The sequence below is a fragment of the Engystomops pustulosus genome, chromosome 6 (genome assembly GCF_040894005.1).
Source record: "Engystomops pustulosus chromosome 6, aEngPut4.maternal, whole genome shotgun sequence".
Classification (NCBI taxonomy): domain Eukaryota; kingdom Metazoa; phylum Chordata; class Amphibia; order Anura; family Leptodactylidae; genus Engystomops; species Engystomops pustulosus.
This window is the reverse complement of record NC_092416.1, coordinates 78,603,527-78,630,755: the sequence shown is the minus strand read 5'-3', so window position 1 is coordinate 78,630,755 and position 27,229 is coordinate 78,603,527. Positions and strand designations below refer to the sequence as shown.

The 27,229-nt window shown below is 41.7% G+C and overlaps 1 protein-coding gene across 7 annotated transcripts in view; it reads left to right on the top strand.

Moving 5' to 3' along the window:
- The window catches only part of ARHGAP32 (Rho GTPase activating protein 32), a 160,173-nt gene that overhangs the window by 73,391 nt on the left and 59,553 nt on the right, over positions 1–27,229 (top strand). For all 7 annotated transcript variants that reach the window (XM_072156700.1, XM_072156701.1, XM_072156698.1 and 4 more), the window contains 3 exons: positions 4,568–4,676; positions 23,497–23,603; positions 24,629–24,713. In XM_072156700.1, the coding sequence (XP_072012801.1) occupies positions 4,572–4,676; positions 23,497–23,603; positions 24,629–24,713 (297 nt within the window). In that variant the 5' untranslated portion in view covers positions 4,568–4,571. The remainder of the gene's footprint in view (positions 1–4,567; positions 4,677–23,496; positions 23,604–24,628; positions 24,714–27,229) is intronic.

Here is a 27,229-nt window from a genome sequence, read left to right as displayed (position 1 = left end):
GAAATGAGTAGGTCAAGGTTATGAACACATTAAGTAAGACTGAAGGATTTATTGCACAGTTGATTTTTGCAAAAAGCAACTTGTTGTGTTTATGTGGAAACACAAAAGTTCCCCTCTACGTTTACATCCTAAGGAGGCATGGATACTGACCTTAATTGGCTTAAATTATTGCTAACCTATTCATAGATTTGTCCTCGATATCAGTGTGGGAACAACCCCTGACACCTCAATTGATTAGCTGTTCTTAGTGTAGTAGAACTGAGTCACTGTAAACTTGGCTGACGTGCAGTAACCTGGTCTGACCACTACACAGAGGATGGCGTTGTCTGCTTCCTGTTCCATTCTCTGAAAACAGCTCATCTAAAGGGGTGCTATATGTAACCCCACCAATCTGATATTCACGATCTATTAGTTATGAATATTTTAGCCTGAAATAGCTTAATTCAGCACATAATTTCCTTTGGATGCAATATTTTTATGAATTCCTCACATATATCCATATAACCATCCGCATAACAAATATGTTGCTGTAATTGTCATTTTGCCCGCTGTCTCTGATGCCACTTGATATCAGAGAGGGCTTTTTTTTTTTTTTGCACGTAACACTGGGCTCCCTCCTCCCATTGGTAGTGGTGTGTGATGATTGCAGTGATACTAGGAACACAGAGATGCAGCACATTCCCTCCTAAGTGATGTCCTGGGTATCCGTCATGTTCCAAGATAGTGATATTTCAAGTTTGGATGCTGACAGTCTACTACAACATAATGGGTTTCATTGATTGTATACAGATACTGTAGATAAGGTACGTCTGCTATGTTACTTGGGATTGGCACTCCCATGGGCATCCTATTATTTTCCTGAGATGGATACAAGATAACATGTATGAGTCTAATACGTTTGAGATGCCAGCATTTATACCCAGTGGTACGTGCCTAGAACTGGTGCATTGCAGAATGTCATCTGGATCCTGAGTCGCTGAGGTGTAGAGGCCCTTGGTGCAGCTGTGACGTACCACATATAACAGGCTGACTCCAATACGAAATCCCCTGTATCCCAGCTCAGCTACTGCAGCCTGCCCTACCACTGTCACTCAGAATTCAGCATCCAACAATGAGGCCTTATTCACACACAATGCAGGAGGAATGTGAGGAGGAGACGCTGGAATCCGTGTCCATCGAATACAAAAGTAATTCAGGAAGGAGAACAAAGGAGCTTGATGCTCCCTGCTGGCTGCTGTGCACCGTCCTCATGAATGAAAACCATTTCACGTCATTATTTGTGTGTGTTGTTAGGGGATGCATCGGCCTGTACATGGGAGGTGCACCATGAGCAGCTACGAAGCACCTGCAGACAACGGTAACCCATATAGGTGATCCCTAGGTTCATGCATCAAAACTAGCACAGAAACATCCAATCAGATTTAACGTTTTAAAGGCCCATTGAAAATCTAAAAAAATAAGTTGATTGGCTGCCAGGGACAGTGACTGTGACTTCATTTGTCAGTGCATTTAGTTATGGGGTATGCTATTTTTTTTACTTATTTGGCAATTTATTGGGATATAGTCACATGTTTCAATGGAATAACTGTAAAATTACAGTAAAAACATAGCACTTATAATTTAGAGCTGCAGTAACAATGATTCAGAGCTGCAATTTGTCTGCATTACTTATTTTTCAGTATCTAAACTGAAGCTCCACCGGAAATGAAATATAGGCCTGATAAATACCCCAGGGACACATATCAGACCCCATTGCATGAAACTGTTCACAGTGTTTACAGCTTGTATACAATGCTAATATATATCTCATTCACTTCTATAGGAGTTATGGAAATGGTGTAGTTCAGGGAACTCTGCTGTTTCCATAAAACTCAACTTCTGTAGGCAGTGTGGATTTGGCCCTCAGTGAACCAATGAATAGAGTTTTAGTGGTTAATTTTAGAGATGTTGGAGCCACATCTATGAGATGGTTGCTACGCATCCTGTGAATATGCCCTAAATTAATTTTGTATGTAAAGTGATGGATGTTCACAGTGATTTCAGAATTCGTACATAATACGTTGAAATGAAAATGCACAATTGGACCAATAGCTAAATAGTGAGTGCAGCTCTGGAGAATAATATAGAATGTAACTCAAAATGAGTACATAATACGTAGTAATGTAAGGGCACAATTAGTCCAAAATAGTGAGTGCTTCCCTGAAGTATGAGAGAGCCTGTAAGTCACGTGCATGGTAGGAGACTTGTGGGCTTTTTCATTGGCCGGTCAGTAAGAACTATCATGGTGCTCTGTAGAAAATAACCATAACACTTTCTCAGCAGTAAGATATTTCTAGAGGGGTTGTCTCCTAGGATTTGGGACAGTAGTGTTTACTTCTAGTTGACCACTAATGATCCGCATTGGGATTATCACATGGGGTATAAATTGGTTCTGTGGAATCAATAATCTCATCCTCTCACCGATGAGATATTAACTATAGTGTATTGGATCCATTGTTGTTAAATACAGGATAATGAGCCTCATAGCTGGCTCACACCCCACACTGATTATTTACAATGGCAACTCTAGGACTCTTTATTATGTCCCAAAGTTGATCTTTCACACTGTACAGGAAATGGGTCACTTTACTCTTTATTGTTCATTATTGTTTATTTTCATCTTGTTAAAGGAACTGTAACACATTTTGTAGACCCAGAATCTCCATTCTACATATCTGTCGCCTCCAGTATATAATGATCTATATCAGAAGTGCACTGTAGGCCAGCAGGTGTGACAGTCTTAATTTGTATAACCTAATGATAGGACCCATGATAATATATACCACAGTATCTGTACTTGGAGGAGGGCATTTATCAAGGTATGCACAATATTCACAGTATTTGAACAATATTGAAAGAAAAAAACATATAAATATGTAAAACATATATATATATATATAAAATATATAAATTCCTGTAGAGTGTTACCACTTTTTGTGACCTGTTGTATGCTGTATGACTGTGGCTTAAAGGAAACCTACCACCAAAATCCGTCACGATAAACAAGGGCCACTTACTCATAGATCCTGGCACTGTGACTGTGGTAATCTTCTTATATTTGTTATCTATGACCCCCCTTTCTTCTAAAATAAACTTCAACAATTATGCTAATGAGTCGGAAGGGCTCTGGGAGGCATTGCCAGAAGCCACCTTCTTATACTCTCCTCCTTTTGGTATTCCTGTTCTCCCATGGTATGGTACAGCTAACCACTGGTGTGTGCCTGCTACAATGGATTCAGGTAGTAACAGAGCTGCAGAGGATCTGAGTACAAGTAGTTTATTGTTTTTTAAGCTCCAATCCCCTGGCATATATAATTTTTTTTATCCCAGACAACCCCTTTTGAGGCCAACTAATGACAAAAAAAAAAAAAAAAAAAAAATCAGCAGAACATACCACATTGTTTAGAAGGCGGTCGGCATCCAAATTGGGCTAAAATTGACTTAGTGAAGGGATTTCCCTGACTGAACCTCGTATCAAGGGACTGAGCTCAGCATTTCAGCTCGGTCCAGTGATAGGAGGTTCAGGCCAGGAAATCCCTCCGTGGGCAAGCAGCCTTATTCTTCTTGTATGGTCAAATTTACATCTACTGCACAATTTGGACTCTGCAAGTTATGACTGTTTTCCAAAATTTTTCATAGGGCTTCAGGTAACTCATGCAGGCATCTTATAAGCTTTACCACATCAGGACCTGTGATTTTCTGGCTGTGACGATTTGTGCTTGTAGTGGTTTTGTGCCTGAGAATTGTTCTTTTTGCTGGACTCGCCATTTCTAGCTTTTGGAGGCAGCATGCAGGGCCTTCAAGTCTTCACCTGTCTGAAGTAAGGGATGTTGTCACATTATACATTCTGATGAGCAATAAACATCCCTGACCTTGAGATAATGAACCAATGGAGCGCAGCATCCTAGATCCATTGCAGGCTGGATCCTTTTAGCATGCAGTGTATCTGAAAGCCTTTTAAAGGGAACCTGTCACTAGTAACCTCATTTTCACTAAAGACTGATATTGCCTATGAGAATTTAACATACCAAAATCGCATGATGAGTCCTGGAGATTTGGTTTGGATGTGCTGCTCAATTACTCCTCAGCTCTCAGCCCCCACCTTCCTGCTCATGTACATCTCCGCCCTCCTGCCCCTTCACTCGCACAGGTATAGAGCTTTACAGTTAGAATGGTACATGAACAGAAAGGTAGGGGCTGAGAGCTAAGTGATTGAGCAGCATTTAAGTTACATTTAATGCAAATTAAATTTATATAAACTACTGAAATGATTCAGAATGCAGACAAGGAAATCAGTACAGCACAGGCTATAGGAACCTGTCCCCAGCTAAAATGACATTCTCAGTGACCGGGTCGCTTTACTATGCCTTTTTGACATGTGACTCAATATGAAAAAGACAATTTTAACGGAGTTTATAATGTATTTTGAGCAGCATTTTATAAATAGTAATGCGAAAAGAAGAATTCATGTATCAAATTTGTTCCCCTGTAATGTGACTTCTTGTGGCTTTTCTCTTTTCTGTTACAGAATAATGAAGTCGTCCCTACATTTAGAAGAAGATGACTTTGTACCAGAGCTTCCCCGCAGTATTCACCCCAGGGAGAGGCCTGACTGGGAGGAGACCATCAGCGCTATGGTGAGTCCAGATCTATCTCTTGTATGGTTCCGGCTACATACCAAACATGGATCTTATTCCAGAGCTTGCCATCTGCTTTCCGGAATTAAATCCGAGCACAACAGTAGAGAGAAGGGGCGACACTGATCGCTCTTGGGAAATTGTTGAGATGTCTTCTGTGCTGCGAGGAAATGAAATATTTTTCAGATCAAAAGCAACTGTATAGAGAGGGAGTCATTGAATCATTTACTTCTGTCATGTAGCAGGGCTGGACGTGTTACATGACTGCTCCACTCTTCATGTGGTATTGTTATCCCTCTATGTAGCAGAGCTGGATGTGTTACATGGCTGCTCCACTCTTCATGTGGTATTGTTATCCCTCTATGTAGCAGTGCTGGATGTGTTACATTACTGCTGCACTCTTCATGTGGTATTGTTATCCCTCTATGTAGCAGAGCTGGATGTGTTACATGGCTGCTCCACTCTTGGTATTGTTATCCCTCTATGTAGCAGAGCTGGATGTGTTACATGGCTGCTGCGCTCTTCATGTGGTATTGTTATCCCTCTATGTAGCAGAGCTGGATGTGTTACATGGCTGCTGCGCTCTTCATGTGGTATTGTTATCCCTCTATGTAGCAGAGCTGGATGTGTTACATGGCTGCTGCACTCTTCATGTGGTATTGTTATCCCTCTATGTAGCAGAGCTGGATGTGTTACATTACTACTGCACTCTTCATGTGGTATTGTTATCCCTCTATGTAGCAGAGCTGGATGTGTTACATGGCTGCTCCACTCTTCATGTGGTATTGTTATCCCTCTATGTAGCAGTGCTGGATGTGTTACATTACTGCTCCACTCTTCCTGTGGTATTGTTATCCCTCTATGTAGCAGAGCTGGATGTGTTACATGGCTGCTCCACTCTTCATGTGGTATTGTTATCCCTCTATGTAGCAGAGCTGGATGTGTTACATGGCTGCTCCACTCTTCATGTGGTATTGTTATCCCTCTATGTAGCAGAGCTGGATGTGTTACATTACTGCTGCACTCTTCATGTGGTATTGTTATCCCTCTATGTAGCAGAGCTTGATGTGTTACATTACTGCTCCACTCTTCATGTGGTATTGTTATCCCTCTATGTAGCAGAGCTGGATGTGTTACATTACTGCTGCACTCTTCATGTGGTATTGTTATCCCTCTATGTAGCAGAGCTGGATGTGTTACATTACTGCTGCACTCTTCATGTGGTATTGTTATCCCTCTATGTAGCAGGGCTGGATGTGTTACATTACTGCTGCACTCTTCATGTGGTATTGTTATCCCTCTATGTAGCAGAGCTTGATGTGTTACATGGCTGCTGCGCTCTTCATGTGGTATTGTTATCCCTCTTTGTAGCAGAGCTGGATGTGTTACATGGCTGCTCCACTCTTCATGTGGTATTGTTATCCCTCTATGTAGCAGAGCTGGATGTGTTACATTACTGCTACACTCTTCATGTGGTATTGTTATCCCTCTTTGTAGCAGAGCTGGATGTGTTACATGGCTGCTACACTCTTCATGTGGTATTGTTATCCCTCTATGTAGCAGAGCTGGATGTGTTACATTACTGCTGCACTCTTCATGTGGTATTGTTATCCCTCTATGTAGCAGAGCTGGATGTGTTACATTACTGCTGCACTCTTCATGTGGTATTGTTATCCCTCTATGTAGCAGAGCTGGATGTGTTACATTACTGCTGCACTCTTCATGTGGTATTGTTATCCCTCTATGTAGCAGAGCTGGATGTGTTACATGGCTGCTCCACTCTTCATGTGGTATTGTTATCCCTCTATGTAGCAGAGCTTGATGTGTTACATGGCTGCTCCACTCTTCATGTGGTATTGTTATCCCTCTATGTAGCAGAGCTTGATGTGTTACATGGCTGCTCCACTCTTCATGTGGTATTGTTATCCCTCTATGTAGCAGAGCTGGATGTGTTACATTACTGCTGCACTCTTCATGTGGTATTGTTATCCCTCTATGTAGCAGAGCTGGATGTGTTACATTACTGCTGCACTCTTCATGTGGTATTGTTATCCCTCTATGTAGCAGAGCTGGATGTGTTACATTACTGCTGCACTCTTCATGTGGTATTGTTATCCCTCTATGTAGCAGAGCTGGATGTGTTACATGGCTGCTCCACTCTTCATGTGGTATTGTTATCCCTCTATGTAGCAGAGCTTGATGTGTTACATTACTGCTGCACTCTGCATGTGGTATTGTTATCCCTCTATGTAGCAGAGCTTGATGTGTTACATTACTGCTGCACTCTTCATGTGGTATTGTTATCCCTCTATGTAGCAGAGCTGGATGTGTTACATTACTGCTGCACTCTTCATGTGGTATTGTTATCCCTCTATGTAGCAGAGCTGGATGTGTTACATGGCTGCTCCACTCTTCCTGTGGTATTGTTATCCCTCTATGTAGCAGAGCTGGATGTGTTACATTACTGCTCCACTCTTCATGTGGTATTGTTATCCCTCTATGTAGCAGTGCTGGATGTGTTACATTACTGCTCTGCTCCTCGTGTGGTATTGTTATCCCTCTATGTAGCAGTGCTGGATGTGTTACATTACTGCTACACTCTTCATGTGGTATTGTTATCCCTCTGTGTAGCAGAGCTGGATGTGTTACATGGCTGCTGCGCTCTTAATGTGGTAATGTAATCCCTTTATCTATGTAATAGATGGTGATTTCCGTTCTCTGTGTCTTGGTGCAGTACGCTGCTTGCAGTAGCTGTGCTGTCCATGTAGCAGAGCAGTAATATTTTGGAGCATCTTCCAATATGCATCAGAGCTGGTTGTGATACATTTATAGCATTTCTGTGAAAAGGAGCTGGCAGTGATTCTAAACATTAATTTATAGTTGTTTCCTCTATGAGAATCTCTGTTTATGTGGCACCTAGAAACACAAAACCAAAGGTGATGTTCTACTCTTTAAAATAACACAGTACTATGTAACTAGGTGCCACGTTTCAGAAGATATCTGAAGTGTCTGCCCCCCTCCAACCTGTCAGCCATGGGTAGCATGTAGGAGGAGGAGGCGGGAGCTGCAGGGAATTAGGGGCTGACAGAGACAATGTGCTACAAGCAACTACATGGACAAGAGGAGCCCATGTAAGAAAAGTGCTATTTCTAGACATGAGAAATTGGGTCCAATTCTTAAGGCAACAAAATGAACTCCGGTTTGGAGTGTTATGACGACATGCCAAAAGATGTAAATTTGATTAAATGCTGATATTTTGGAGCAAACAAAAAAGAACACATCAAGTTTTCTTTTCCTGAAAACTTTCCAGATCTTGTGTAACTTTCTCCAGACTGTCATCTCCCTTTGTCTTTCTAGAGAGTGGCTGTACACATTGCTTGTCTATGTGGATTTTTCCACATACGTGGGGTGTTGAGTTATTTCTTTCTGGCACTTGTGATCCTGGTCTGATGGCTGTGGTGATGTCGCACTCCTCTGTGAACTTTTTCTCCTTTATGTGTCCTCTTACTTTAAACCAACTCCTGAAATACACTGTTTAACCATTTCTTTCTGTAATTGACATACACTGCAGTCTCTGTCCTTGCATGGTAAAGCTGAGCTGTAGGATCACATTTGTGACTGCATACAAGGTGCTGCTGTGGTCATCTTTATATTTACATGTTATTAGCCCCCTTATTGTCTTAAGATCCTGCTGTTCCTATGCTTAGAGCGTTTTACGATTTATAGTGAACCATTTTGTGTAGTTGAGCATCACAATGTGAGGCCATGAGCTGGTGGAGTGTCTTCTGCATTCCCAGAGTGAGGGTCACCAACCTGAAGGGTTCTCCAAAACTCCAATACAAGTGGTGTAATCATATGGCGATTTGTGGCTCTTTCTTCCTTTTTACTTGGTTCAGACCTAAGTTACTGGACCACTGATCTGATCTGATCTGAAGGGGTACACTGCTGGATGGTAATTCATATGATGTCTTCTGACTCCTCTGTCGTCTCATTAGATGTCACAAGTACAAGCACAGAATCTGGGACAAGCGTCTTCTGCTTTGCTTCTGTCTGACTGCAGTAAAAATCCTGAGCGCTCATGTATGAAACTCAGGTTTACTTTACCTCCCCATTCCTTACTATTAGTCTGCTCCTGTGTAATCACTGTATTACGGCTCTTCACTGAGGACACTCTAGTCTTTGAAATATTTGTCTTGGTCTATTTGTAAAATATTTGTTTATAATGTTCAGTCATATTATGGACAGGAAAGTGAACAGATAGAGCCTGACTGATGGTCTCCTGCACCCCAGACATTGTGTAATGTCTACATGGGAAGACAAAGAATCCTGGTGCCACTTCTTACTTTCAGAATACAGCATCAGTTTGGTGAAACTCCCTCAATTCTCATCCCCCCCCCATCTCTTCAGTCTCCTAATCCTCAGAGACACTGTGAGAGCACAGCATTTCCCAGCAATAGTTCTTGTTTTATCAGGTTTTTTAACAAGTATTTTTGCTTATAACTTGTGATGATTTTTTTTACTTTATTTTTACTGCCAATTTATGAAAGTGGATAAAACACAGCTAAACAGCTTTTATTTCTACATAACAATCCTCATCAGCACATTAGGCAATGAGGTTGCTGGGAAATGTGGTGCTATGTAGGAAGATCCCTGGTTATGAGGATAGATGTCCCCCTCCCCAGTGTGTGGCCATGTTCTGTGTACACTACCATCAGCTGTTACTCTGTCACACTTTGCTCTCATTCTCCTGTCATTTGCATGTGTGTGACATCCTGACCAGAGCTATCCTACATGCATCATATGTGCTGGTGGTTGACTATTCTGGTCATTTCTCGTGGCTGGGTTATGTTCTGGTATAGTATACATACAGTAATGGAACAGTAATGTAGTATTATATGTATGTATGATAGAATTGTAACGTGACATGTCCGGTGACAGTGGTGTGTAACACACAGTATATGGTAGATGTTTGGATGATGGTAGGTCTGGTTGTGTCACTAAAGGGAGGTCCTGATAATGATGTGTGTCTGGAGAGCGGGTCCAGGCTTTATATGTTTGGATGCTGTAGTTAACACTTCCTCACCCTGTGTGGTTTATTGGTAGGTGGGACAGGGGATGCTTGTATTGGAGGATGATAAAGCCGCACTTTACACACACATACTGTTTTATTGGCTTCAGAAACTCTTTATGGTGATGCTGGTAAGGTTAGAAGCTAACACAGCCACTGTTTTTAGAGGAGGGTCTCTATACGGTGAAGTGGCAATTTTAAAGGACATCTACCATCAAAATCAAGCCTGATAAACCAGAGACACGTAATCATAGATCCCTGCACTGTGACTGTGGTAATCTTCTTATATTTTTATATTTTTTTTATCCATGGCCTCCTTCCTTCTAAAGTCAACTTTTAAATTTATGGTAATTAGCTGGGAGGGCTCTTGGGGACGGGTGTTACCAGAGACTGCCGCCCCCACTGCAGGTTTACAGGCTGTTACACTTTGCATGAGCCAGAGCACATAGGGGCTCTAGGAACCACCCCAGTAGCCTTTTAGGTTTAGTAGAATAATTATAAAAGTTTATTTTGTTGAACGAAGAAGACATGGATAACAAATATTTGTAGATTACCCCAGTCCCTGAGCACGGATCTATCAGTAAGTGTTTATCATGCTTGATTTGGATGGTAGATTTCCTTTTCCACCATTTGCAAGCAAACTCTCCTATATATCTCTTTGTACATGCATTTTCTGTATTCATTAAAGAAGCAAATTCCCAGAGACTAATTTACATTCTGGCCAAAATTTCTCTTAGGTCAACCCCAAGTGTCAGTGTGATGTGACAAGCATGGAAAAAGTTAGGGTCCTAGGCTAGGTACAGAGGCCAGTACCTGTTATCATTCTGAACTGTCTACAGATAGAGAAAAGATGGGCTCTCTGAGGGCACATTGGGGTGCTGGGGCATGACTGAGCTGGATGTCAAATACACTGCTCAAAAAATTAAAGGGAACACTAAAGTACCACATCGTGGATCTCAATGAATTAAATATTCCAGTTGCATTTCTTTATTCATTACATAGTGCAATGTGTTAAGAACAATAGAACATATAAATAATCAATGCAAAATCTAAATTAATGGGGTTTTCCCACGAACTATGGAGCTGACAGAGATCGGTGAGTGCGGCACTCGGCAATTTCAGTCAGCTCCATAGAGAGTAATGGAGCACAGCGGTCATGCGCAGCCGTCTGCACCATTAGTTTGACGGAGCTACAAGGATCATAGTATCATAGTATATAAGGCTGGAAAAAGACGTAAGTCCATCACGTCCAACCTTTAAGAATTAAATAAATGTTTTATCCCCATAACCCGTGATATTTTTGCTCTCCAGAAAGGCATCCAGGTCTCTCTTGAACATGTACATAGAGTCCGCCATAACAACCTCCTGCGGCAGAGAGTTCCATAGTCTCACTGCTCTTACAGTAAAGAACCTTTGTCTATGTTGATGGTAAAATCGCTGATGGTAAAAACAGGATGGACCCCTTGTTTTCACGATTTGTGGGGGTCTTGGTACTGCAAGCTTGCGGTCGTACATATGTCCCCCATATGGTAGTGTGAATGTAGCCTAAGGGTGAGGTTATTACACGCGTTTTCAAACGCATCACAACAGCTAAGAAGAGATTTGCCAAATTACATCGCTGTCAACATTTCGTTTACAAAACACGTGATAAAATTGCCTTGATGCATGTGTTTTGTTAACACAATGTTAACAGCAATGTAATTGGGCAAATCTCTTCTCAGCTGTTCTGATGTGTTTGCAAACGCATTGTGTGAACACACCCAAAAATGTTGTGCACCACTTGTTTAATACATACTTAAGGGCTATTTGAGGGCACATTCACATGATGCGTTGCGTTTGTGACGCATTTCAAAGGATTCAACATGTGAAGCCTTTGGAATGCGTCAAAAACGCATAAAAAACATGTGAATGCGCCCTTATAGGGTTTTTCAGAGAATTCAAATTAGACCCTATCCTGTGGATAGGGCCTAACTTGTATTTGTGGGAAAACCCTTTTAAGCACAGAAAACAGGAGCTGTAACGTTTTCCTTGTCTTAATAGACGTCTCTTAACATGATATATATGCCTGAAAATTTTGTACTCCTCCTGGATTAAAAATACTCCTTAAAAATTGTGAGAGGAGTATTATTACCCTTCTGGAAAAATGTTGCGACCTCTGCATGGAACTGCATGTTAGCAGACTGGGGTGTGGGGCAGGAGGGATGCATTTACATGGGACTTTTTTAGAAGGTTTCAGGGAGTGCCTTATATGATACATTGTACGTTGGGCGGGTGAATTTATTTTTTTTACTTGGCTTGTCGTTGGATTTAGAGGGTTTTTTTTTTTTTTTTTTTTACATGGGACTGTATTTTGGAGGGGAGAGATGGATTTGACATGGAGGGGACTGGATGATGATGATGATGTTGTACATGGAGACACAGGGTGGGTCATACTGATATAGAGGGGAATTCATCACAAGCTGGCACATGGTAGACCAGTAAAGTATTTGATGTTATCTCAGTGAGGTAATGCACAGTGATGGTAGTTACACACTTCATTACTATGGTAGATGGGAGGAGTTGTTACTGAACTTAGGGCTCATGGGAGATGTAACCTGCGGCGGCCATCTTGGAGATAACTCCATCTTCTTTAGAAAGCCCATAAGATTTTGTAAATCATAAAAGCAAACTATTTAAGCTCCATTTTCTGATTAAATAAATGAATACAACAAAGCTCAACATCATTATAGCATTATGGGTTTTTGTATCAGAAGTTCATATTCCTGGAATACCCCTTTAATATCACCATGGAGGTCTGGTTTTGTGTAGCCTCCACTTGCCTGCATGAACTAAATACAAGGACTGGGCATGCTCCGGATGAGGTGCTGGATGTTTTGTTGAGGGATCTCCACCCAGACCTGGATTAAAGTATCAGAAAACCCCTGGACTTTCTGTGGTATTGATAGAAAGAACAAGACATTATCAAGCCTCAAGCTGCCACCCAAAACACGTAGTGGAAAACCTACCTGTGGGTGAATTTGTATGCGCCCGCAGGAGCTGTAGTGACCCGCACTCGTTTATTGAAGAATGTTGTGTTATCTCAAAACGGCTAAATAGGCGGGGGTACACTATGCCCATCATCCAGAGAGCAAAAAACTGCTTTAAGGAAAACAAGAGAACAGCTATTGTTTGGCCCTAAAAAGAATAATACTTCCAATAAAATAATCTTTTTCCACCTCGTATAGCAGTGACTACCATCTGATCACTAACATACGGTAATTAAAAAATATCTGCCAGTATTAACAGCGGATTATAAAATAAGAAAGTTACTACAGCCAGGGTGTCAATTTGTATCAAGACGTGCATGCACAATTGTAAATATTGTATCCCCCTCATTATATCTAGCATCAGATAATAATGAAAAGGACTCTTGGTTGAGCGTTAAGGGCTTATTTAAATGCAGGGGCAATAGGTACAATAATTGTAAAGTTATGAAAAATACTAAAGTTTTTTTTTTATCAGCACATGATAACAGAGTAAATAACATCCATTCTTTCATTAACTGTAATACACGATATGTTGTATATCTTGTCTCATGCACATCTTGTAATATACAATATGTCGGAAGTACTATTCACCCTCTAAAAAAACACATGATTGAGCATGAATCTGATAGCACAAGTTTTAGCGATAAAAATATGTCTAGTTTACCTAAGCACTTTTTACAAGTACATGGGGGCGATATGTCTTGCTTTTTCGGTGACAGACATAGAAAAAATTTCACCATCAACGAAGAGGAGAAAAAGAGAGAGTTAGGCAAGATGAAGCGCTAGTAGCGCAAAACGATTCGTCCCTGCAAACGCTCCTGCGTAATTGTGTTCCTCTCCCTGTGATGCATGCTGTTTTCTATGGAGTAAAGAAATAAAGAAGATAACATTTTAATATGTGGTGAGTGCCAACTCTCTCTTTTTCTCCTCTTCGTTGACGGTGTATAAGTACTCTGTTCTGTGTCTTATTTAAGTTTGAGCACCACCACCTACATATGCATATATGTCACACACCTCCAGCAGGAAGAATTGGCTAGAAGAGACCTGGATATATTCGACTCCCTATGAGAAGGTCTAAAAAGCAGTGCCCCTTACATTTTTTCAATGAAAGAAATGTGTAAGTTTCAGCTAGGGGTGGGGAGGAACAAGGAACCAAATCGCTACGGAATCGCGAAGCCTTTTGCATCCTGAATCTTCAGACGAGGAATCCAAGGGGTTTGAATAATAGAACAGATCTCATGTACCTGTATTGATGAAACATTATACTAATAACTATGATTATACTTTTACTAACCTGTTTTTTCAAATAGTTGTATTCAAAAAGTTGTGTCATTCTAAGTATACGCATGCGCACTGGGATACTCTCCCTGTGTGCGCGAGGTGTAATAAGTGGGAATCTCCATCAGCTGGCACGTGTCTTTCCTTGCTTTTGTGTTTGTTTTACATGTATTGTTCAGACCAAGAACGATATACAATAGCCCGAAACGGATAGGTCTTTATGGGTTATTGGACCGCATTGTCTGTATTTTTAATATGGAATGAAATAAATGTTATGAATTTTTAAGAAAAACTTAAGAAGATTGGAGTGCTGGATTTTGTACCGTTTTTGAATTTTTAACAAGACATTATGCCCTAGATAGGCTTTGAATTGGCAGGTCATTCCATGTTAACACTACAGTCACATGAAGCCTAGCATTGTCATTCATCTCCTGCATCGGAAGGAACCTCGGGCCCTCTGCACCTGCATATGGTCTCATAGTGGGTCAGAGGATCTCCTCTCTTTCCACAACATTACTGACCCACTGCGAAACTGGTCATTTTAGAGGATAATTTTCACCACTGTGTCTCTAGACATCTGTTATATGTGCTCAGTGTGAACCTGCTCTCATCAATGTAGAATACAGGGCGCCAGTGTCAAATCCGCCAATTCTGATGTTCTCAGGCAAATGCAAATTGCTGTGCACGGTGTTGGGCTGGACATCGGGCCACATACGCTCATATTTCTGACACTTGGAGCAGGAGCATATTATTGGCTGCTGGAGGTAATTTTGCATCTAAGTTGTTGTACTCCTATGACTTTTGTGTATATCGTGTACTTGCATATCCATAGCTCCATGCTGTGCTCTCCTGGTAAGAAGGGCCCTCTCACCAACAATTAAGAAGGGCACTTTTTCCTGCAACAACAAAAGTTGCAAGACTTGTGCCCGTGTTCTGTCATCAAGCACAGTCCAAATCCCCAACACACAACAGGATATTAATGATAATGTGCATGAGGTGTCGCAAAAATAATATATACATTGGGGAGACTCAACAAAAACTACAGAGCAGGATGAATTCTCAGACACGCCATAAGCGAGGGGATGGATACACCTGTGGGAAAACACTTCTCTGGGTCGGGCCACAGCGAGAAGGATTTAAATGTCCTAATAGTGAAAGATGACTTTAACTCCTTAAAGGACACCTGTCATCAGGTCTCTGCCACTAGTCCTGTCACCTCTACCTGTTAGAGCAGCTCACAAGGATCCCATCCCAGCCTTTATCTAGTTATTTCATACATTAATCATTGTAAAATCATCTATTCTTTATCATGTAAATGAGGCTGGTCACATGGTCAGAGGCAGTGATGTCACACCTGTTCCCCCTCCCCTCTCCTCCCCCTGCTCATGTCTGTGTGTAATGTATAGTAAAGCATGGCTAGTGTGTGTTCTGCATCTGCTGACATGCTGCATCCTCCTAATATACAGGTGAGAGACACAGACATCAGCTACACATGAATCTGACATGTTCTGCTATAACATGGCTGCATGGAGCTGCTGTATCTCTCCTATACACACACACATGCACACAGGCTGCAGGGGGCGTGGCCACCAGCACCAGGAAGCACATCACTATACAGCCTCACTCCATTATACAGGCTGTCAGTCAAGCACTGGGGGCGGGCTGTGCCTCCCACTCATGAATAGAGTGGACAGCTTGAATATGCTAATGCTTCATTGGGCATTTCACAGGTCATTTGCATACAGCTTTAGGACCTCATTGCTTAGGTTTACAGGCATGTAGAGGGATAATGAAGGGATAGAGGCAATGCTCTCTAGTTGCAGTTTATGAAAATATATTTAGTCTAGGGGGGTTATTTTGCATGACGGGTTCTCTTTAACGTAGAGCTATGGCACAGAGGTGCACAGGGGGTGTATGAAGAGGGCTCACGGGCTGAGCCCGGTTCATACACAGGTGGTGTTTGTTGCATATTGCAGCAAACCCCCACCGCTAATAACCGTGGTCGGTGCTTGCACAGATAGCGGATTGTAGGGCGGGGATTGTGTGCCATGACCGCCTCAGGTCTTTGTCAGACCCGAGGCTGCATGGTTTCTGAAGAATTGTTACAATGAGCCTGTGGCTCATTGTAATGAATCCTATGCAAAAAAAAGCCAATATACTACTGTATTGCAGTATATGGTAGGAACGATCAGACCATCTAGGGTTAAAGTACCCTAAACGGTCTAAGAAATAGTGGAAAAAAATGTAAAAAAAAGTTTAAGAACATGAATAAAATATTAAAAATTCAAATCCCCTCCTTTCCCTAGAACTAATATAAAACATAATAAACAGTAAAAATCACAAACACATTAGGTATGGCTGCAGATCTATCAAAATATAAAAACGGTTACTGCTGGTGGTGGCCTCCACAACAGGAAATGGTGCCCAAATGTCCAAAACGCGACTTTTACACCATTTTATATCCCATAAAAATGGAATAAAAAGTGATCAAAATGTCGCACAGACCTCAGTATGATAGCAATGAAAACTTTGGCTCATTTCGCAAAAAAATTACACCTCACACAGCTCCGTGCACCGAAGTATGAAAAAGTTATTAGCGTCAGAAGATGGCAAAATAGTTTTTTTTTTCTTTTCTGTACACATTCGTTTAATTTTTTTAAATGTGTTAAACTGCAATAAAACCTGTATAAATTTGATATCATCGTGATCGTACCGAAACAAAGAATAAAGTAGACGTGTTATTTGGAGCGCAGAGTGAAAGTTGTAAAAACTGAGCCCACAAGAATGTGACGTTTCAATTTTTACCACATTTTGGAATTTTTTTTCCAGCTTCCCAGTACACGACATGGAATAATAAATAACATCACGGAAAAGTATAATTTGTTACGCACAAAATAAGCCCTCAAACAGCTCTGTACATGGAAAAATGAAAACGTTATGGATTTTTGAAGGTGAAGGGCGAGAAATGAGCGGAAAAAACCCTGCGTCCTTAAGGGGTTAGAGATAACAGAGAAAGGAAAACCTGGGGTTCATGCTGATGATGACCTTCCAGTCACTGACGCAAGGCCTCAATATTGCACCTGGGTTTATGGCTCATTACATGGACTCACTTCAGACCCCACAAGAGACTGACTCCAGACCCCTGCCATCCTAGGCCACACCCCATCCCCCTCCATGGCCCTTTTCAGTGTAACACAAACCCTGCCTTATCTTAATTGTGTCTCACCATATGTACTAATTATCTTGGTGTAACTTCTCTCAAATGTTGTGTTTTTCTCTCAGTGCTTCATTTGTATCCATGCCTGAAGAAGGGGCCTGTGTGCCTTGAAAGCTTGCAGCAAATATAATTTTTCTGGTTTCGCCAATAAAGATATCATTCCTTAAATACTTTTGTAGTTTTTACAGAAGCATTTACATCAGATTTTCAAAAAGGTTGAGAACAGAGAAATGGTCTGTTGTGGTTGCACAGCTGCTGGGTCACTATTGCCATCTATCGGGACCTAAATGCGGCCGCATATACATCCCAATGGCGGCTGTCTATATGTATCCTTAGATTATCTGTACAGTCAGTATTTCATCCAGATTCTGCTTTAGTAAGTTTAAGCCAAAACCAGAAATGATCCAAAACATATATCACAAAGTAGACCATTCCATTATACCTTTTTTCTGTGCAGGTTCCACTTAAGATTTTGGCTTTCAAAGACTGATACAAAACCATACATATCACCAGAGGTCACGCTAACATTTTTCCTGAAGCTGAGGAGGAGTATGACATTTTCAGTAATACCTATAAGTAACTACTAGGCCTAAATAGCGTTAAGACAAATATTTTTGCAAGAAAATCATCACGGCCAGTTTGTTAGAAAATCATCACAGTCAGTTTGTACTCCACCCGTCCTTACTATGGCTGTCGCCCGCAACCCCCCCCCTGTACCTCAGCCCAGGAGAGGGTGACTGAGTTGTTAGTTCAGACTCCTCTGCTTTTCTAGTCTTGTGTCCTATATCTCTATCTACACTCACCGGCCACTTTATTAGGTACACCATGCTAGTAACGTGTTGGACCCCCTTTTGCCTTCAGAACTGCCTCAATTCTTCGTGGCATAGATTCAACAAGGTGCTGGAAGCATTCCTCAGAGATTTTGGTCCATATTGACATGATGGCATCACACAGTTGCCGCAGATTTGTCGGCTGCACATCCATGATGCGAATCTCCCATTCCATCACATCCCAAAGATGCTCTATTGGATTGAGATCTGGTGACTGTGGAGGCCATTTGAGTACAGTGAACTCATTGTCATGTTCAACAAACCAGTCTGAGATGATTCCAGCTTTATGACATGGCGCATTATCCTGCTGAAAGTAGCCATCAGATGTTGGGTACATTGTGGTCATAAAGGGATGGCCATGGTCAGCAACAATACTCAGGTAGGCTGTGGCGTTGCAACGATGCTCAATTGGTACCAAGGGGCCCAAAGAGTGCCAAGAAAATATTCCCCACACCATGACACCACCACCACCAGCCTGAACCATTGATACAAGGCAGGATGGATCCATGCTTTCATGTTGTTGACGCCAAATTCTGACCCTACCATCCGAATGTCGCATCAGAAATCGAGACTCATCAGACCAGGCAACGTTTTTCCAATCTTCTACTGTCCAATTTCGCTGAGCTTGTGCAAATTGTAGCCTCAGTTTCCTGTTCTTAGCTGAAAGGAGTGGCACCCGGTGTGGTCTTCTGCTGCTGTAGCCCATCTGCCTCAAAGTTCGACGTACTGTGCGTTCAGAGATACTCTTCTGCCTACCTTGGTTGTAACGGGTGGCGATTTGAGTCACTGTTGCCTTTCTATCAGCTCGAACCAGTCTGCCCATTCTCCTCTGGCATCAACAAGGCATTTCCGCCCACAGAACTGCCACTCACTGGATGTTTTTTCTTTTTTGGACCATTCTCAGTAAACCCTAGAGATGGTTGTGCATGAAAATCCCAGTAGATCAGCAGTTTCTGAAATACTCAGACCAGCCCTTCTGGCACCAACAACCATGCCACGTTCAAAGGCACTCAAATCACCTTTCTTCCCCATACTGATGCTCGGTTTGAACTGCAGGAGATTGTCTTGACCATGTCTACATGCCTAAATGCACTGCTATGCTGCCATGTGATTGGCTGATTAGAAATTAAGTGTTAATGAGCAGTTGGACAGGTGTACCTAATAAAGTGGCCGGTGAGTGTATATGTGTCAGTAGCTCTGATATATGGGGCCAGTGGATCCTTTGATCACATTTGGACATACTCCATCTTTGGGCTGCCCCAAAGTCCTCTGTTCCCTGTATTTTCCTCCTTGTTTGGTTTGATGTGGTTTTTGCATATTTGCTTTGTGTATGAGTCTTCAGATACTACAGTGTTACATCAAAGCATCTGGAATAATGTGTTTCCGCAGGGCTGTACCATCAATTACTCCATACAGAATACAGAGGCACATCCACCACTGTTGTCACCGTAATAATGATCGCAGTGCGGGTCCAGTCATAACTAATGGGCAGGACTTTTTACTGTGTTTGGACTGTTCAGCCTGAGATTTGGTACCTGTCACTTTACCATGAACCCAGACCCTCATTGCAAAAAAGGGAATGGTTGAGTAAGACCTTTGATGGCTTCAGCTCTTATTCCACAGCCATTCTGCAAGACAAAGACGCCGTATGAAACTGGCTGCTTAAATTTCTAGTTTTATGCCTCACTGTGGCGCTTTTGTGCTTCGTAGCCTAAGGCTACATTCCACACCAGAATCTGCAACAAAAGTCACATTTCAAATTTGCAGTGGAAATCCACAGCTGCTGCAGATTGTTTTTATCAGTATGTGTATTGGGTTTGGCAGATCACATTCACTAAGCTGCTACCGTATTACGATGCATGAAAAATAAATCTTGGCTGGAATGTGCTCTTAATTTGATTATTCCTCTGCCATTCGGGTATTTGACACATCCGTTTTTGACATATTGCTTGAGCAGGTTGTGATACTCATAACAGAAAATATGTGGCAATTTTCTCTTCGTGAACTAGCCCTGCCGCATAAAATTGGCACTCAAAAATCTAAAAATTTACCAAACATTTCAATTCAATGTTGAATCGGTTGAAACGCAGTTAGACCTCACAGACTAGACCGTGTGCTGAAAAAGGGCGGCAGACAGGGAGATGCGTATTATTATATTATTCTGCTGTGCACTTTCCATTTTTGGGTACTACAGTAGCGAAAATGAAAAAGTATTGTGAGTTTTTTTTTTTTTCTTTTTCAGCTTGGGAATCGTCATGCACAAATACACGGGAAATATGAATATTGCCATATTGTTTGCAGATTTGTATGCCTTTTTATCCACATGACCATACAGAACGTATTGGAATAAATGGCAGCTTGCTAGTACCGAATCATTGATTCTCTGCTGCCTCCTGCTGGTGGTTATTAGCAGTAACTTGATCACTGGGTCAGTTTTAATTGCCTGAGCTGTAAACTAAATCTATTAATCTTTTTGGCTGCTTTGGAACTGTTTACACTAAGGAGCCCAACAAACCCTTGATATTTCAGGATCACGGGACTTAAGTTATCTGACGGTTTGTCAAACGTGCACACACATGCTTTTCTGTTCTTTAGGCTCCATTACACTTCATGTTGCCAACTTCTATTATTCTATTACTGCAAATCTGAATAACCCCCTTTGCGACCAAATAACATTTTTTGTTTTAAAACAATTTGTTTGTTTTATGACCTGTTAGACTTTCTAACTACCGTATATACTCAAGTATAAGCCGGCCCAGGTATAAGCCTAGGCCCCTAATTTTACCACAAAAACCTGGTAAAACCTATATTCTTTGTACTCGAGGATAAGCCGAGTTTGGGTTTTTCAGCACATTTTTTTGTGCTGAAAAACTAGGCTTATACTCGAGTATATATGGTAGATTAATTTTATTAATAACATTTTTGATAGAAATGGCAAATATGTAAAAATGTGAAAAAAAAATATTCTTTTTGTCATTTTCCACTAAATTTTTTTCTGCAGCTCCTTGTGCATTATGCCTTCAACTGAGAGGCTGGAGGTAGTTTACTTCTAATGGTCATATCTCCTGAGACCTGGTGCAAGTTATCGGAATTGAGATCTGGATTTGAAAATCTGATTTTTTACTGGAACTGTATCACATATAATGTGTATCCAGGTCCCACGGTTCAGAAGTTATAACTGTTTTTGATGTGTGTTATATGTGTTTTCTGGTCAGGGCATGTGCAAGGATGTATATAGCTATATGGCATTCTCAAAGGAGTTTAAAAAAAACAAAACCCTAACACTGTATTTTAAGCAATCCTCTAATTTACAATAAAAACTTTTAATAAATTTAAATAATCTTTAATCTTTATGACTTACAATCTAACCCCTTTGCTCCTGGATTAAGCAGTTGAGAGGTGCCAGGGCACAGTATGTATTTAGTAGTCTGGTGGGAGATTTATCAGAAGTCTCAGAAGAACAGACCTGTTCTAGTTGTCCAAGGCAACAACCAGAGCTTAGCTTTCATTTTATAAACTGCTGTTAGAAAATGAAAGTTGAGCTCTGATTGGTTGCCATGAGCCACTTGAACAGTTCTGCTCTGTCACTTCTGATAAATATTTGCTTTGATTACTGCTTTGCACACACTTGGCATTCTCTTGATGAGCTTCAAGAGGTAGTCACCTGAAATGGTCATCCAACAGTCTTGAAGGAGTTCCCAGCGATGCTTAGCACTTGTTGGCCCTTTTGCCTTCACTCTCCAGTCCAGCTCACCCTAAACCATCTTGATTGGGTTCAGGTCAGGTGACTGTGGAGGTCAGGTCATCTCAGGTCATCTGGCGTAGCACCACATCACTCTCCTTCTTGGTCAAATAGTCCTTACACAGCCTGGAGGTTTGGGGTCATTGTCCTGTTAAAAAATAAATGATGGTCCAACTAAATGCAAACCGGATGGAATAGCATGCCGCTGCTAAATGCTCTGGTAACCATGCTGGTTCAGTATAGCTTCAATTTTAAATCCTTTAGGTGACTCGTTTCACCTAAAGGATAGCAAATGCAAAATGCTGTGTAATCGTAAAAGTGATGCAAAGTCAAATACCACATAAGCTTAAACACACCGCAAATGCGGCATAAACGGAAAATCTGCATATGCATAAACGCACCTCAAACTCTGCATACTCTGAAATGGTCTTCCAACGCAAACGCGCTGAAAATGGCACGTATGCATAAACACAATGCCACGTAAGCGGAAAAGCATTGCAAAAGACATGTAAGCAAAAATACAACACAAATGACCCGAAAGCATAAACACAATGCGGACGGCCCATAAGCACAATGTGTTGCAGATTTGACGTAAACGTAACACAAATAGCGTGTAAGCAAAAACGTGATGCAAAAGCCATGTAAGCATAAACGTGCCGCAAATCCGTGTAAGCTTAACGCAAATGCCATGTAAGCGTAAACGTGACGCAAACACAGCATAAGCGTAAATGCACTGCAAATGCCGCATAAACGTTAACGCAGCCCAAATGCCATGTTAGCATAAAAGTGACGCGACAAAAGCAAACACCAAATAAGAGTAAATTACACTCTGTGCAAATATCATGTAAACGCAAATGTGACAAATGATGTTATCGCAAACACCATGCACCATGTCATGTTTGCAATGTAATGTAGATACTTTTACATTATGCTTCATGATTGCATTTACATTGCATTTGTGGTAACATCGCATGGTAACATGTCCATGCAATGTGAAGGCAACTTCGAAACATTGTGATTATGTAAACTCAATGTCAACAGAATATTAGCGGAATGTGTGTGAACACAGCCTTTAGTTGAACATAATCACAGCTCAATATTCATAGTAGCTTCTCTGACATTGTCTGCCACTGATTGGACAGTATAAGAGAAGATTAGCATAACACACGCCCCCAGCTCCAGCACCTACTCTCTGACCAAACACAGGTTACAATGGTCAGAAACTGGGAATGATATCTCCACTACCGCAGGGGGTTGAAGGAAAATTCTAAGTTCCCCTGAATCTGTGTAACGGTGCCTACAGGATGGTATGACAATCTGTACATGTGTGAGGTGGTGAAAGGTCCTCTTTTAGCAAAGAACATTGCAGTACCTGCTCTCAGACCGTGATTGAACTTGCATGCCCTATACCTGGTTCCAGGTGGGGTATTGTAGATTGGGTTTTTGTTCTGACCACACACTTCACTGATGCTTATTTAGCTTTGGGTCATATGGTAGGAGCTTCTGTGTTTGTACATAAGATAAGTGACAAACAATGGCTCATCCTGTCCTGGTGCAGGCACTTCTCCAGATTCACAAGTACTTGTCTGTGAATTTATGTTATATTAAGTAGTTTGCGGCACAGTTGTTTCTAATCAAGTGGTTTCTTCTTCCTGGCAGGCACGAGGAGCAGATATTCCAGTTCCTGGAGAGATTCCCACTGCCGCAGACCTCCCAATGAGATCCTGCAGTCACACTGCTAGCATGAAAGTCAAGAACGTCAAAAAGTGAGTTACGTATCACCTCCTCAGGGATGGGACACATCTAGAATTTCAATAATAATTAAAGCTTCCTGAAACACTATATAAATTTATACTTGCCCCATTCCCACTAATAGGTTCCTTCTCCGGTCTCCTGATGCTTGCTTACTTGTGGCCTGGATGTGTCCACTATTGGTGGCAGTCGTGTGCCAGCAGCAGGTAGACAAGGACCAGGGCCAATGGGGATTCTCTGCTTAATTACTAGGGTAGTGTTTTTTTTTTCATGTTTTAAAGGTATTTAAGCTACACACAACTTGTGTGAACAAAGGTCAGTTCTGTTATGCACAGTATAACAATATTGACTTTTTTCATGTGAGAATTTATGATAAAGTTTTTTTATTTTAAAAAATATAATTTATTTTTTAATTTTTCCTATTAGTTTTTTAAATAAGCAGCTTAATTAAAAAAAAAAACATTTCCAAAATAGGTATGGTGTCACTCCATCACTATTCCCCAAGGTTATCTACAGATGCAGAGTGTGCATGTCCTTCTGCAAACTGGAAGCTCTGCCTCCCATTCTGCCACTTCAAGAGGCTTTATTTTTTGACACCTAGTTCTGGTCTGCATTTTAAGAGGATTAATATTGCATCAGGTTTGTGCATCTAGGTGCCACAGAAGCAGAGAGATCAACTGTTAAATTTACAGTCGTGAGTGTGAGCTGTATATGAAAAAATGTTTCAGACTATCTCCACAGTTTAGAAGATATATTTGTTTGACTTGGGCCACTGTCTATCTGTGCACGTGGTATGTCCATTTAGGACCATTCGTATAGCTGGATGGCAGTCATGATAGTGTTAAATAACCAAGATCATAATTACTTCTGATCTGATGGACTTTCCCCACACCATCCCTAGGACATAAAAGCATGGTGCTTTGCTGTAAGAGAAGCTAGAGTTCCTAGTAGGTCCTGGGACATGTTGGGAGGTTGTTTTAGAGGTTGTAACTGTGTGGGGGTAGGATGTATCACGAACTCTCATTTCTTCTCCATGTAGAATATCTTTCACTAAAGGGCACTTTCCAAAACTGGCTGAATGCGCTCATTTCCACTATGAGAACGTAGACTTTGGCAGTATTCAGGTAAGGACACTCTGCATGCATTTTGACATGTTGTGTTAGATTGTGAGCTCCTGAGCTAACAGACAACAGGAGTGATTACTATTTGTTTGCAGCGCTGCATAATTGATACCTAAGAGAGGGACAAAGCTGAGCCTAGTACCACAGGTGAGACCAAGAATGCTCTCTCTTGGCCACGTGTGTGTATTATATGGCATGCAGTTTGTTCCTCCTCCTGGGTCATGCAGTAGCATCCTCTCTTCCATATCTGGTGAATACCATAAGGTCATCACAAAGTGTGAATTATAGCAAATTCCTTTGCCTCAGGCAGTCGTTGGTGGCGCAAGAGATTTTAGCTTTTGCTAAAGCTTCTCACTCTCTATAAGGAGCAGAAGTTATAAAGGAAAAATGATTATCATCTCTCTCAAACTTTCTTGGGGTTGAAGAACAAATCTGCAGTTACAGAAGGGGATTAATAGAATCGATTTATAGAAATCGCACATAGCCGTCCTCAGACCGTAGGGAACTTCTTTATATGACGTTATCTTTAGAAAAGCTGTGCATCTCATGACTACCTTATACTCGAGTATAAGCCTAGTTTTTCAGCACAAAATTTGTGCTCAAAAACCCTAACTCGGCTTATACTCGAGTCAACTAAAAACGTAAAGACAAAACTCACCTTTCTGATGTCACCCGTAGGTCCTCTTTTGTCTGAGACAGTCTGAGACAGAAGAGGACCTATGGGGGATGTCGGAAAGACTACTACAGGGGTTGGGCAGGCTGTATGCTACAGGGGCTGGCAGACTATATACTGGGAGGCTGTAAGCAATGCATTTCCCACCCTCGGCTTATACTCGAGTCAATAGGTTTTCCCAGTTTTTTTGTGTTGAAATTAGGGGTCTCGGCTTATACTTGGGTCGGCTTATACTCGAGTATATACAGTATTTTTACTTAGTTTTTTCCATGACATGTGAGACTTTAACTTGATGGGATTGGTTTATTAAATACATATTTTCAACTTTAAATACAACTTTATAAAATCTGCCAATATTTGATTACAAATGTGAGAAAATAAGCTTTTTTTGCATTCATCTAATTTTTTTAATAAGTAATAAAATTTTACCAAATTATGTTGTTCTACATTTTGCCTTCAGCTGAAAGGCTGGAGGGGGGCACACTTCAAACACCTTTATCTCCTAAACCAGTGATGGCTAACCTATGGCACGGGTGCCAGAGGTGGCACTCAGAGCCCTTTCAGTGGGCACCCAGGCCATCACCAGAGAGGACTCCAGGTATCTTCCTGCAGTCCCAGACAGCCCAGGACTTGCTGTGCACAGAGCTATTTTAAAGTGACAGCGCTACCTGGGACTATTTTCTGCTTTATTGGTGCCTCAGGTGCTGGTATCAATGAAAACTGTGACAGAGAAGGGAGTATAAATCACAAATTAAATTTCTGTGTTGGCACTTTGCGATAAATAAGCAGGTCTTTGTTGTAGTTTGGGCACTCGGTCTCTAAAAGGTTTGCCATCACTGTCCTAAACCTTTGCACAAAATTCTGGTGTCAAATTAAACACGAGAGTTCCTTATATCTTAATATCATATAAGGATTGGGAATGGATGCTTCATAGACCCAGAGAGATGGCTCTTAAAGTTACAATTAGAAATAGAAAGCTGTAAATAAAAATAAAAATTTTTTTAGTGCAAATTTAAAGGGAACCTACCACCCCGATTCTACCTATAAAGGTAGAAGGGGTGGTAGGTGGATGGATGGGACGTGAGGATTAGCCCTTTTTTGGGCTAATCCTCACGTCCCGGGTGTCTTTTACAAAACTTTATTACATATATGCAAATTTTTTTATGCGGCTACTGGGGCGTGGAGTAGCCAGACATTAGGCTACTAGTCGCGGCTACTCCACGCCCCAGTAGCCGCGTTACTCCACGCCCCAGTAGCCGCGTTACTCCGCCTACCAGGAAATCTTCGGCGCGCAGCTCCTGGTAGCTGCGTGCCCTCGTCCGAGTCCCCCAGGTACTGCGCATGCGCAGTAGTTCCGGCCGCGGCCGCGCAGCCGAAGGCCTGCGTTCTGCGCATGCGCAGAACGCAGGGGACCCGGACGAGGGCGCGCAGCTACCAGGAGCTGCGCGCCGAAGATTATCTGGTAGGTGGAGTAACGCGACTACTGGGGTGTGGAGTAGCCGCGACTAGTAGCCTAATGTCTGGCTACTCCACGCCCCAGTAGCCGCATAAAAAAATTTGCATATATGTAATAAAGTTTTGTAAAAGACACCCGGGGCGTGAGGATTAGCCCAAAAAAGGGCTATCCTCACGTCCCATCCATCCACCTACCACCCCTTCTACCTTTTATAGGTAGAATCGGGGTGGTAGGTGCCCTTTAAGGTTGGATATATCTTGTTCTGTGAAGCATCTGCATAGGCTAGGTAGTTGTTGCGAATAGCACCCTCTCCATGTTAGGTGCTGCCTCGGGAGACTGATCACCTCGCTCCTGTCTAATATGATGCATAGATATATACAATCTACTGTG